General features: G+C 44.4%; 1 protein-coding gene across 2 annotated transcripts in view; it reads right to left on the reverse strand.

Moving 5' to 3' along the window:
• Nucleotides 1-14,057, reverse strand: part of LOC138481091 (protocadherin-20-like) — a 310,277-nt gene that overhangs the window by 224,472 nt on the left and 71,748 nt on the right. For both annotated transcript variants that reach the window (XR_011274190.1, XM_069612995.1), the window contains exon 2: nt 12,156-12,242. Coding sequence is in view for 1 of the 2 variants with exons in the window: in XM_069612995.1 (XP_069469096.1) it covers nt 12,156-12,212 (57 nt within the window). In the remaining variant the exon portion in view is untranslated. The remainder of the gene's footprint in view (nt 1-12,155; nt 12,243-14,057) is intronic.

The following is a 14,057-nucleotide window of genomic DNA, read 5'->3' on the forward strand; positions in this document are numbered from 1 at the left end:
GGGTCTCAGGCTTGGGGACGTCAGCTCTAGCCAACCACAGTTTAGTATCCTAGGCATGGGTAGCAGAGGTCACGAACCAATGGTAAGTCCACCACACTGCAACATTGTTATAGTTAGTGACTTGGGGATGGACCAGGCCAGCCACCTGAAATGCTAGGGTCAGTAGAATAACATCTATATTGTCTAGTATAGGTAGTAGAATACTCAGTACCCAATTGGTTGGCCTAATAGGTTTTCTGGAGAAGGGCCATAGTTGTGATGTCATGCTGATGACATATCACAATAAAACTGGTTTGCGAGCCGAGGAAGAGTGTGATGTGCATGGATTTTTCCTGTTCCTGTGCTGATCCTTGTAGGCTTGTCTGTAATAAACCGCAGTTTGAACTTGCCGTTTACTGAGTCCTCCATGTATCCTGGGGGAGGGTGTTGGGCCCTCTAAATCCACAGAGTTCCATTGTCCCTCTGGCATACCTGGGAGTCCCTCACAACACGTCTTGCAGTTTTAAGGAAGTGATGCCCTTACTTGACATCAAACGCAATTTTGTTCTCTGTACCATCCCCAAGCCAACAGACTTGTTGAGTGCATCAATGGCCTGCTTAAAGAGCACATTGCCAAGATGTCAGAGACACTTGGCAAGCATTTGCTCTACTGTTTTCCCCTCGCTTTGTTGCCACAATGCAATTCTCCTGGCATTGATCATCATTTGACTATGCATATAATTGTCACTGGCAGTAGAATGCATCCACCCCTCTAGTACTATCTGGGGAAAAAACAACAACACTTGGTACGTGTGCTCTCTCATTCCACACGTTCCAGGGACACCCAAACTCTTTCTCCCTCAAGAAATTTCATCTGAAGAGGAGGTGTGTTTGATGCAGTTGGCTTAGTGTAAAACAAGGGGTTTGTTTCAGAAATATGCCAACAATTATATAAAACTCAAAAAAAGGACAAACGAAGCGGTGACAAAACAAATCATATTAGAATATGTGGCTGAAGGAGCAAGAAGAGGGGAACAACTGTTCACAACCCATGCCAGATAAATGAGTTTCAAGACCACAGGGCACTGTATTCTATGGCGTGGCGTCATACCAGACCATTGATGTGTATTGAGGGGTCGGTTTTCAATGAGGGGGATGGGAAATGGGTATGCTGCAATGTAGAGGAGAGGTATTGGAGGGATTTGTAATAGATGTAGTAATGAACATGAATGACACTTGTCGCATAATATGGAATAAAAATGTTTGTGCTTTAACATGGATAGACAAAAAAAAGCAACCTGTACTTTAAGAAACCTGAGGTTGCCTAACCCACTAGACCCTCAGGATTTGTCATCAAGGTGGCCAAGGCACAGCAATCACTATTGGTACCAGTTTCTAGGGGTGGACCAGTGCAGGAGGATCACCTGGATGGAGGCCTCGGGGAGTGGAAGTGGGACACCGACGGGTGAGATGCTGTATCCTCTTCCCTTTGACACCTTTTCCCCATCCTACCCTGTAGGATATCTAGAAACTCCACCCTCCCTTTCCAACATGGACACTGTCCTACACCGTGACTAACAATGGACTAACACCAGAGCCATTTACCTGACATGTCCCAACACAAGGGTCAGGCAAAGTTAGGCAGTTGCTGATAATTGCACACACCTGATGGCCCTTTCCCTTCAAGACAGGGATAAAAGGAAGAACATGAGAGCACACCTTGAGCAAGGCCGAACACATGACGAAGCAGCTATTCCAGACCGGCAGTTGAAACTGAGGAGCAAGGCAGAGAGATATGAAGGGAATTGCCCCAGCCCTTTTCAATTCAGACCCGCAAAGCCTCCAATAGGGAATTCCTAAGATTGGGAACTCCAGCTGGCATTTGGTGTGACAGGTGTCAATGGCACACAGGGCCTTCCCACGCTGATAGCCAAAGCAGGGGAAGCGATTAAGACAGTGGTGCCATCCTTGACTCCCGGGACAAGAAACTAAAACAGTTCAACACAGCCGGTGAGTCCGAGAGGACTGATAGTAAACCAAACCGATTGAGAGAGGCTTATCCTGAGAGAAGGATCAAAGCCCAGCTGAGGGAGTCTAAAGGCTAAGAGTAATCGCCCAATGTGAAGAGTTATTGAAGACACTTTTTGTTTGCTGTTTATGGTCCAACAGACATTATCAATTGTCTGTTCATGGGTTTCAACAGTTCCCGCGCCTCTCTGATGTTAATTATCCACTCCTTGATTTTACCCTTTATGTGGCAGCTCATGGTATTGTCTATTAGGTATGGATTAACCATCAGATTGCTTACACTAATTTGCCCCAACATTTTCCTTATATTTGATAACCATCCAATGTTAACACAACCTCTCTTACCCAACAAGTCCTTTATAATGTCATGTGTAAGCCAGCCATTGGGTTTGACCAGACACACAACCATAACATGGTAGGTTCTGCTGGCAATTGGTCTTCAATGAAACATAGATCTAACTCATTATGTACAGCAAAATAATTCTCAGGTGATAATGGCAAGCCTAAGAGCTTTGTAGGAAACGATGTTCTTCTATTTGCAATACTCCATTGACTCTTCTTTTTCTATACCTTCCACTCAATTGACTTGTTTTGCTCTAGAGGGTTATACATCATGACATTAGTATGACATCATGGTAGTGCCGATAGCTATTATTGGGGATGGTTGATGATGTGGACTTTGCTAGGTATGATATGACATATAATATGATATTTTATTTGTATCGTGCTCGTAAGTGTTTCAGAGCATAGGCAAGGCAGAGGAACAGGGGAGAAACACAAAAAAACAACGATCTTACTATGCCCAGTAATATTGAGAACTCACAGGTGCATGCGAAAGGGAAAAAGTGCATGGAAAGGGGACAGTGGAAAGTGTGGCGCAGAGGAGAGCAGATAAATAAATAATACATACAAATAAATAGAAAACGGAGGCAATAAACAGTGGTTGTGCAGCCAGCAAGTAGCAAGTGCTATGTTTATGGCAGTACAGACTGGGTACGTCTGATAAGTGCAGAAAAAGAACAAAAAAGGGGGGGAGGGCTGTATGGGTACAGATACAGTCCACCAGTGCAAGGGGTGGCCAGGAGGCAGTGCAGGAGGGTGGCAGGATGAGCAGGTACCTGGGACCAGGGGGAGGCTGGCCAGGTGCACAGTGTCTAGAGAGAGCTGATTAGGAGGGCAGAGAGGGAGAGAAGGCAGAAACAAAGTGGAAGGTCTTGAGACGGAACCGGAGTTGGTTCTCCTCAAGTTTTAGAATGCAATAGACCTGAAGAGAAGGTGAGGTGAAATATTTCATATTAGGATTCTATATGCTTTCCACCGCTTATACATTTTGACTCCGTAGATTTACATCTGTGGGAATTCTGCATGGGGATAATAGGAACGGGAGGTCATATATATCTAGGACTTCCTCTTCTCCCACCTGTGTGAATATCATGGAAACGAAATGTGCACAGTGAAGTGAGTTGTCATGACCACGGGGTCAGGTACGTACTGACCCACCCCATCACCTACATTTGCATATTTCCTGAGGCGATTCCTATACATTGCTGTCAGGCACAAAATCGGGTACTTCTAGGAGCACCACTATGTGTACCCATATTATTGTGATGGTGAAGAACAACTGGGTTCAATTAAATGAGTACTAATGGTAGGAGAGTCAAGTTCCTCTAGGCTACGCCTCCACTCTCCTTCCATTTTGGGTTTGTAGCAGTGATGTATGAGTGCCTGTGTGATGTATGTTTGGTGCAGACAGTTTGGGAGTGGTCATATGCTTATAGGTCCTCTTCATCAGCTACCAGTATGTATCGTAAAAGGTGTTGGCTTTTGGGACTGGAGAGGAGACTTTCTATTGTTGAATTTATCGGATACACTTGTCTCAAAATCTACTAATTTACCAGGTTTGAGGTTATAGATTGGTGGTGTAAGGATTTATTTTTGATGCATCGACATTTGGGAGGCACTACATTGTCCAAGACTGCTGAGGAGATGTGCATTTGATGGCAGGGCTGTGAGGTACTTCTTGCCCTACACATGTTTGTGTGTGTTCATGTGAAGAGGGATGGGGAAGCCTACCACCCACTCCCCCTTCTACTAAATTCATGACAAGGAAGAACGCCAGAAGACACTGGAATCACCCATTCTATTTTGGATGGATTCCCAACTGACCATTGATTGACAAGTATGTTGAGAGGTATCCCCTCAGCTGGCCATACAGACCAGGGACGGTGCAGAACTATCCTTGTGTGGATGAAGAGCTACAGGCCATGAAGAGTGACAGCCTGGACTAAGCACCAAGAAACAATGTTGCTGACGTCGTTATAGACACCACAACATAGCAACATTAGACATGAAGCTCACGTGCCATCCGCACTTCAGGACATAAGCACACACTCAGACACATGAAGAACACAAGAGTACAGTTGTATAGTTAGAGGACAGATACATATACATACTGTCATCGCTTTTATTTTGTTTGCCATTAGCCAAATGCAGCAAAGCAGAAACCGCAAGTGACAAGAGATCCTGTGGAGAGCTTGCAGATGCTTACATGCAAATAACCCTATGGAACTGGAGGAGCACTTGTGGAACATGACAGAGCCAAGTGTGACAAAACCTATGGAAATGTAGAATAGTATAAACACTGTAGAAACCGCATTATTTAGGAAAATTACAGCAGGCTACAGGCCTCAGAGAAAAAGACGAGCAGAGCTGAGTCAGGCTTGACAGAGAGCAGACGAGTGAAACAGGACCCCGCAGCCAAGGCCAACAGATGCAGATGACATTCCAATACCAAGATGACAAAGGCACCAGCTACAGAGAATACTAATAAATCCTCATACTTCAGAGCTGCAAAGCTCAAATTCGTGGTCTTTGAACATCTGACGCAGCAGAAGAAGACAATGGACAGTGACCAGCGGTGGGAAAGGAGCACTGGTCCCAGGCCACCAGACACAGACATCAAAAAGTATGCAACAATATGCAACAAGTGTTGCACCGATCAGGAGAGCACTCTCATAAGCTAAGGTGGTGTACAGAAGTTACAATGTAGACACATATTTATTCATACTACCTTGAAGAGGTAAACAGAGAGCTGAGAACACTTGTGGGTCTCAGGCTTGGGGACGTCAGCTCTAGCCAACCACAGTTTAGTATCCTAGGCATGGGTAGCAGAGGTCACGAACCAATGGTAAGTCCACCACACTGCAACATTGTTATAGTTAGTGACTTGGGGATGGACCAGGCCAGCCACCTGAAATGCTAGGGTCAGTAGAATAACATCTATATTGTCTAGTATAGGTAGTAGAATACTCAGTACCCAATTGGTTGGCCTAATAGGTTTTCTGGAGAAGGGCCATAGTTGTGATGTCATGCTGATGACATATCACAATAAAACTGGTTTGCGAGCCGAGGAAGAGTGTGATGTGCATGGATTTTTCCTGTTCCTGTGCTGATCCTTGTAGGCTTGTCTGTAATAAACCGCAGTTTGAACTTGCCGTTTACTGAGTCCTCCATGTATCCTGGGGGAGGGTGTTGGGCCCTCTAAATCCACAGAGTTCCATTGTCCCTCTGGCATACCTGGGAGTCCCTCACAACACGTCTTGCAGTTTTGGTTTATTAGTTTTTGATAGATTCACAGTATGTGCTGTGGAGAATATGTGGTTGCACTGGCATATAAAGGGCATGATGTTGGCCAAATCTCTTGAGCTGGCGAGGTGTGCAGCACTTCTTCATGGGCAAGCTTGTGCTTTGTGTCAAGACTAATGTCTTATCATCTCACATCGATGTAAGTGTTGACCAAGTGTAACCATTCCACATTCGTCTGTTATGCATGTGATATGCAACGTATTTTCTGAAATGAACATTCATGTCTACTTGGTTCTGCATTTGGAACAATATATGATCATTCATGGGAGCGAGTAGACCATTGACGTACATAATGTGTGTTATCTATTTAACCGGGCCAGTTGGTACATAGCAAAAAAAGGATTGGGAACCTGTGCTTGCCCGGACCAAGCTGACTTCCATGATGCTAGGTTTGTATGGTTTTTAGGTACAGTCTTCGATGCAGGAAGTGGTTGTTTTGCATTGTGGTAGACTGTCAAGGAAATATGCTAAGTGGCGGTTGTAAAACATAACATGTAACAATATCAAGGCCTTTTGGCAGCAATACGTGTCTGTGAGTAACAAAGGTGTTCTTCCTGCGGTGGGTTACCCAGATAGAATTTCTGAGGGAAGGCACAGAGTATGTCTGTTTGTCTCAGGGTCATAGGAATTTACAATGAGTTCCATAGCAACCGTGGGTCAGGACAAGTGTAATATCTTTCTTTGGGCAATAATGTTTTGCAAAGTACAAACCACCCCCAATATTTTCCACCCATTACTTTTATGTTTATTGCTGAAGTTACTGCGAGTTGGGTGGGTATTGCCATGCAGGGGTTCTGAACATAAAATGCATAGAGACCCAAGCTACACCCAATGAGTCGGACACATGTCTAGGTTGTTTGTTTCTCATGCAAAAGGGACGTGGCCTATGAGTTCCGTCTGGACTGCAACATTTAGGGTTCGTCCAAGCCCAATTTTATATGATCCTTCCCCATTTATAATGACAAGGCAGGCTGAAAAACAAGAGTCTGGTGGGTGGCCGAGCAGACGCAGAGGTTATGATTCATTCAAAACCTTCCAGTCTCTTGCAGTTTTGCTCAATTCAACACAAGTGGGATGATTGTGCCCAGAAGTGGTTCCCACACTTGCAAAGCAGGGAGCCAAGCTACACCTCACTGTCGATGCCTAATCAGACTAAAATATCTCTGGGGTTGTTTGTGGTTTCGTGCAGAACGGACGCCACCTAGCAGTTGGCACCCACCCTAATTTGCATATTGTCTTTTCTGTAAAAGATACTTAATTTTCAATTACAATATAATTTAAAATTATAAATGTCAAAAATCAATTATAGTATTCTGGCAGTACTTTGTGAGTGTGGTGCCCTTATATGGATTCATCTATACATAATTACTCACTGTGAGCTTTGAGTATGTTAATTTTGAAATGTGAGCATGGGGGCGAGGTTGAAACATGGCAGACATTTCAGCATGTAAAGACTGTTGCTAGAAGGTTGTTACAAGGCAAATTGAGAGGTGGGGAAGTTCTATACAAGACAATATGGCTCATCAGGTTTTCAGAATAAACTAAAATGTGTTATATAGATAGACAGGGTCTATTTTGAATGAATATATTGTAAAGACATTCTAATGTACACAACAATTGCTTTCTTTAGCTTAACAAGACGCGCCTTGAAACACTTGAGTATAGGCGCGTTACAAATGCCATATCATATCATATCAGCCTGTGAAGGATCACAGATGCCCCTAACGTGTTTCCATAGGACAGGAAGAAGAGGGAATGGAATGGGCTGGCATGTTCTTTATAACATTTAGTAACGGCTTCCCTTAGAGCCTGAGGCCTGCTTCCTTCCAGGACAATATGGTCCCCTAAACTCTGACGATTCTCAGATGTTCAGCAGACCAAAGGTTTCAGTTTCCCCTTCAGAAATGGGGAGGATTTGGGTGGGCGGTGCAGGTTTGAATAGGAGTGGCCATCTTTCTCACCATTCAAGCATACGTTGAAGGCATTGCATGTCATTACATTCTGTAATGACGACTTTCAAGTACCTTGTCTCCTAGAGTAGATGTTTTACTGTGTAATCATGTATTTTGCCTATCTCTGTTGTATACCCTATGTTTTCTGCTATTGTAGCAAACGCTGTGATACCATTGGGTTTGAGCATTGTAAAAATGGTACTAATAAAAAAAATAAATAGATTGGTTGCTTCCTCTGTCCGGCATCTGAGGAGTTCACATCCTGTGCAATTAGGAGCAAGCAAAGGGCAATGTGGCTGTGAAGACTGGGGGGTGTATCTGTACTTCTCTCCACTATTTAGTTGGGACAAAGTGTTAGGCAGAAACCTGTGCAGTTCCCTTGAGGACCACTGCAAAAAGTTTAAGACCACAGGAGTAAGCAGTAAACTCAATTGGTAGCAGTCTGCACCACCCAGATTTACCTGGTAGCTGTGGCTGAGCAGTCGGACTTCTCTCAAGAAGAGTTAGGCACAATATAGAGTATACACAATAGGGCAAAAAAATACAGTAGAACAAGCAAACACTGACCAGAGCTTTGGTATTAAAAGTATATAATTATTTATTTAAAACACACTTATGAAAATACACTGGCACTAATATATCAAGCAAGTTCAAACACAGTCACTATAAGTATATACACCTCCCTAGTTAATTATTCGACAAGTCTAGGTTAAGAGGTGAGCGCGTAACCTTAGATGGCACTCCAATAATTCGTTAAAAAGGGACAAAAAAGGCAGAGTATGGAAATAACACAGTACCAACACTTTTAAGAAACCACAGCAAGTCAAGAAAGGAGGGTCTACTGTAGAGCCAAAGTTCTTAGGCCAGGCCCACTCTTGGAGAGAGCAAGGCGGAATGTGCCCAAGATCACACAGTGGAAATGCACTCAAAGTCTTTGCAGAAAATATCAAAAGAGGTTGGATCAGTTCAGAAGGATAAAGTTAGAAGGTTTGGAGGCCAACCCAGTTGGAAAGTCAAGGATTTACGGGACACCTCGGACAGTCCGTTGCAAGGGAGGCCAGGTGGGACACAGTACCTGAAATGGTGAGAAAGCTCCAGCGGGGGCAGTTGTTCCTGGCTGCGGGTGCAAGTCATGGCTTCCACCAGAGGAAGAGATGATCTCGACGAGGAAGAAAGCTGGAGGTCGTTGCACTGCCAGGGAAGAAACCAGCCGCGGAGTTCCCGAGTAAAAGGTACAACCCTTTTATTCGCGGTCAGTGGTGAAGCGTGGCGATCCGGCCGCCGGGGTGCTTGGCACGGGCGATTCAACCACGAGACGTCCTGGAAGGCGAAAAAGGCAAACTGGTTGGTCCCAACAGCTCAAAGGGATGAAGACTCTCCTGGAAGAAGATCTCCTCTGTCGTCGGGGGAAGTGGTGAGTTCGTACAGTAGGGCTCCACCGGTGGCGTTGTCATTGTAGATGTCTCAGCTTCTCCCCTCTTCGGATTCTTTAGGTCCTGTGGCGACTTCTGAAGTTCCAGTTCCAAAAGCCCTGCTTTTATGCAGAAAAACCCCCATTCAACAGCCTAGCTGTCACTCAAACATGCTAAGTGGTGAGTCGGGCGGCTCACCATTGGGCCAATCACACGAGAGTGCGACTTGAGTTGCAAAGGCAACTCAGTCCAGGGTGCCTAATCCCCCTCCCACACATCCTGTAGACCCCAGACTGAGTGGCACCATTTGGAGGGCATCTGTGCAGAAAGTGCCAAAAAGTGGAACAAAGGGCTCGACTTGGGTTAGAGTTTCAGAGGCGGACACAAACGCCATTTTAAAACCGAGTCCTGGCAAAAAGACCCACCCGGGGAATTAATATTAAATAAATAACCCAGCAGTATCTTTATCATTGCACCAAAAAGTGGTGCGTTTAAAATCAATGGGAAAATCCCATAAGAAATATTCTGGTGGAATATTTTGCGTGGTATCCGCTGCCACCAGCCAGAAACTCGACAAGGGTGGACTGGACCATGCCCTCTTGGAAAACAGACCCAGCGGCAATCGAATTACCCCTACCAGTACTTCCACAATATGATGGTTTGTACTGGTTCTGTTCACAATTTGAGACTAGTAAAGCCAATGGTGACTTTACACGCCCTGGGAGACAGGAGTCAGTCCCAGGGTATGGAGTCTATGTTTGGGGGTCACTATGACACCCCTGTGTTACTGCACTGAGGGTGCTGTGTAACACACATACCAATAACACATGAAGCCCTATGGAGTAAAAGACCACATAGCCCATAAAACACATTCACAGTTAAAGGACATTCTCAAATCAGGCCTAAGAGTGGGAGAAAAAGAGTCACACTCTTAGCAGGAGAAAAAAATAAACCCCAAAAATCCAGCAAAGCCGCTGGGGGCCTCACTAGGTTTGGGAAATTAGCCTTAACAGAGAATTCTCCCTAACACAAAGGAATACCCACACACTATGTTGGTTGATAACACAGCTTCTTTATATAAAATAAGGTTCAGTTATGTATACATATAAAAAAAGACACTTTGTACTCAGGCAGTTCTATTCAAAGAATGGCAAATATAGTACCACACAATACTTACATTCAGTAATAAATGTGCCAACTGAAGTTCCAAATAAGCATGTGAAGTCTTGAGTTGTAACAGCTTAGATTCTGAAGAAAGGCAGGTTAGTTATGAACAGGGGCAGAATGATTTGTTTAGGCTAGATAAATAATTCTGTGTGGGGACTCCCCACCTGGGCTACCTGTAATGGAAAGGTTAGGGAGTAAATGATCTTATCTTTTACATCTGAGTCCAGAAATGGACCTCTGGATGGCTTTTGGTAACCTGGACTCGAACACTTGAGTGGATCACGGAGCCTCACCAAGTCTGGACTCTCAGTACTTCTTTGTCGGACTCTGATGGCGTGAAACCTACCACCAGACCTTCCTATGCACTCAGCAACCCTGGACCTTCTCAGGTGGGAAAAAGTTGTCAGTGATGATGGCAAGGTGGTCCCGTGAAGTAGTCGTCAGCAGTTTGGAACTTTCCCGGTTCTGAGTGTCAAGCAGCAATATGCCAGGGTACACCCTCTTCTGGGCATTAAACAGCAAGGGGCTTCCAGCGGTCACATACGCTCAGACCTTGGGTGACACCAATGAACTTCTTCGACATGAAATGTATGACCACTCCTCTTCTGGATTCATAAAGTCCCCTTCTCTGGATGGCAGGCACACAGGACTGGCTTCCATGGTACTTCGGATGAAGAGCAGTAGGTTGCACAGTGGTCCCTAGTAGCTCGGGGAGAGGTCTTCTTTGCAGGTCCTCTCTGGATCAGTCCTTGGAAGAATACAGCAGCTTTTGGATAACATTAAGAAATTGCAGCAACAGACTTCTCCTCCAGCTGGGCTTCAAGGAACAGCTTCTCCTTGCTTCACCTTCAACTTCAGCTTCTGAACAAATTGGTGAGTGAGAGGTCTCCTGCTATACACATTTGAGCCCCAATCACTCAGGCTGAGCCAGGCTCAGTCAACCAATCACGTAGAAGTGCATTCATGCAGGCAAGCAACCAATCAGGCACACAGGCATTTAGGACATTCACTCCACCCAGATACCCATAACAAAGAATGTGGATTGCGGTAAGCACCCAGCCTTTCATCACATTACACTGCATTCATGTCAGTTTCAGTCAGGGTTGTCTCAGGCGTTGTGTCTCACACAGAAACCAGACACCCATAACACATAATGTGAGTTCACTTCAGACTCCATTCACACAGGTTCCACCCCAATGGTGCATCCACATCACACAACCCCTGTGAAGGCTCCAGTCAGTCTGACAGGAAGCAGCCCCAGAGCAATATATGTTTTTTCCACCCAACAGCCAATCAGGAGGAAGGGACAGAGTCAGAACTATCCAGGACATTGGTAAACAAGGTAAAAGGCAAGAGACTCCAAGAGGACACAGGGGCCATCTTTCCTTTATTCAGGAATCCATTGATACCTATGGCAGAACCTGGGTGACCCATAATAGTGGACACTCAAAGCCACTGTCAAGTCAGCATGTAGTTTCCACCAGCCCATACCCTGCTATGTGTGCAAGACACAGGTGCCCCAAAAAACTTGTAAGGGGTACAAGGATGTACCCCCACCCAGGGGTGCCATAAGGATATCTTAGGGTTGTTTTTCACCAAAAGGGAAACAGGGAGACCTGCACTGCCAGAGGTCCATGCTAGACATCAGTGGCAGAAAACCTAGAAAAATCACACACAGTGGTAGGACAAGAACTAGGAGGCCCCGTCCCTCCATAAGGCATTTCCAGCATCACAGCGGCCAGTCAGCGAAAGAGAGTCCGTAGTTAAAGGGATCAGCAATTTCAGTTGTATTCGCCCATTTGCCTTTAAATGACCGACAAGCACCTGGCACTATTCACTGATGGTGCAACCTATCAGCTTGCATTAATTATTGTTTTACATAAGATGACTGTTCTGCTTCACTGCGAATGGGCATGCTTTACAAAACACCACATTGAACCTCAACATATGATGGCCCAGAAAAGGTACTTACCCAAGGTGTCAACATTCTGTTAGGGCATTTGTATGTTTTTTCTATGTAAAAAAACATATCCAGGTATGTCGCTCACATGAAATAAACCTTGATGAAAAGTAGAGAAATAACACCAGTTTAATCTCATTTTCAAACCAACAACATCAAATAAAATTCAGTGCTATATATAACTTAGCTGTGTAATGTAATGTTACGTACTCAACATGGATTCAAAGTGATCACAACAGAAAACCGCAAAAAGATGCAAAAACAAGCACAATGCAATTGACTAAAAAGAGCACTTTCCCTTTGAAGTCGCTTTCATGATCAAGAATAGTGAATATACAGATCATGCATGGCATTGCTTCAGCAATAGAAAATAACACAATAAACAGTAGAATGGAGCTTGTACAAGGATGCAAAAAGGAGACCCAACTGAACATCTAAGATTGTCCATCACAGGAAATCAGATGTATAATATGTCATAAGAAAGAAACACAGAATCTAGGCTTGAGAAGTCATGATGACAGACTGCAGATATTGCACTATAGCTTTACAGAACAAAGCGCATGTAATCGCAAAGCCTGTCCATTAGCGCTGGGCTCTAACTTAACAAAACAACAAAAAAAGGGGGATCACAAAGAAAACTGGCGCTTAGGACACACGTGCAGCTTTACTGTGTGTTTTTTAGAGCAGTCCCTGACATTCAAAGTTGAATGTCTTTTTTTGCGGCAATGCAATCCTACTAATAATAATTAAAAAGAAGCACCTTACTCCTGCAAAAGTCCAGTGAACCATCCAACGGCAAGCGAACCTCTGTGCTGAACAGAATGTAAATGACGAGGATGGGAGCAACTGCCAGCTCATTCAAGACTGGTCAGGGTTGCTTTCCATGTGTCCCAGGAAGCAATTTCAAGTTCAAAGTCATGACATGACAGCCTTTACAGGACACGCACGCCGATCTACAAAGAACTTCCATTACAGCATCCATGCCTAAGAATAGGGACTTCACATACGCAGTGGTTTTCTGCAACAACAAAGAAAGTCTGCAGCTGTGACAACTACACCATTCGGATGCGACCGTTGCGATGTGGGCAGGGCGCTTATATTACCCCCCCCCCACCACCCAAAAAAAGAAATGGCAGTATTCAGCTAAAAACAAAGTAGGGCTGAACAGAGTACGATGTTACATATGCTCTGTGGTTTTCTCACACTATGGGGAGCAGAGCACAAGGAAAAGCACCAGAGCATTAAGAAAGATGCACTCATATAGTCACTGTTACCCAGAAGTGAACGCAAATATGGATAAGTAGCATCACCCCCGAAGCTAGACAGAAACGGAATAGTCGGACTGAAATTCACGTGCATTAATGATAATTTATAAGAAGAACATTTCAAGACAATGATTTGGAAATATCTTCTGAAGCTCTTAAAGTGAGTAGTTGAGCTAAAATACAAAATACGTAAACACATATTGCTGAAGGGAGAAATGAGAGATGCGGAAACATGTCTTAGTGATAAGCTTCGGTGAATGAAGTTTGTGTTCAAATGTTGACAACTGGTTCACTGTTGGTAAAATGGTTTGCCATGTCTGCCAGAATGGGCAACGGATAGATGTCATGTCAGCCACATTCCGAACACTGTATTAAAGCATTTCGAAAAATGCATGTTTTAAAAAGTGCTCTCAATTTTGAAAAGTAAACTCTGACAATGAATTCTAATGTTAGCATTTAAGATCACTCACAGATAAATTAGAATTTAGATCCGTAGGTTAGTGTTTGTCAATCGAATTCTAGGCGTGCGTGGCACATGGACGTTTAAAAAACGTTAGCAGTATCTACGCATGACCCGCAGGATTCTGCACAAACATTCACTCTCCAGGACAGCGACATCTGGAGCGGTTCTTACTCTGAATATTTCTGT

The sequence above is a fragment of the Ambystoma mexicanum genome, chromosome 5p (assembly GCF_040938575.1).
Source record: "Ambystoma mexicanum isolate Mex_15411 chromosome 5p, UKY_AmexF1_1, whole genome shotgun sequence".
Classification (NCBI taxonomy): Eukaryota; Metazoa; Chordata; class Amphibia; order Caudata; family Ambystomatidae; genus Ambystoma; species Ambystoma mexicanum.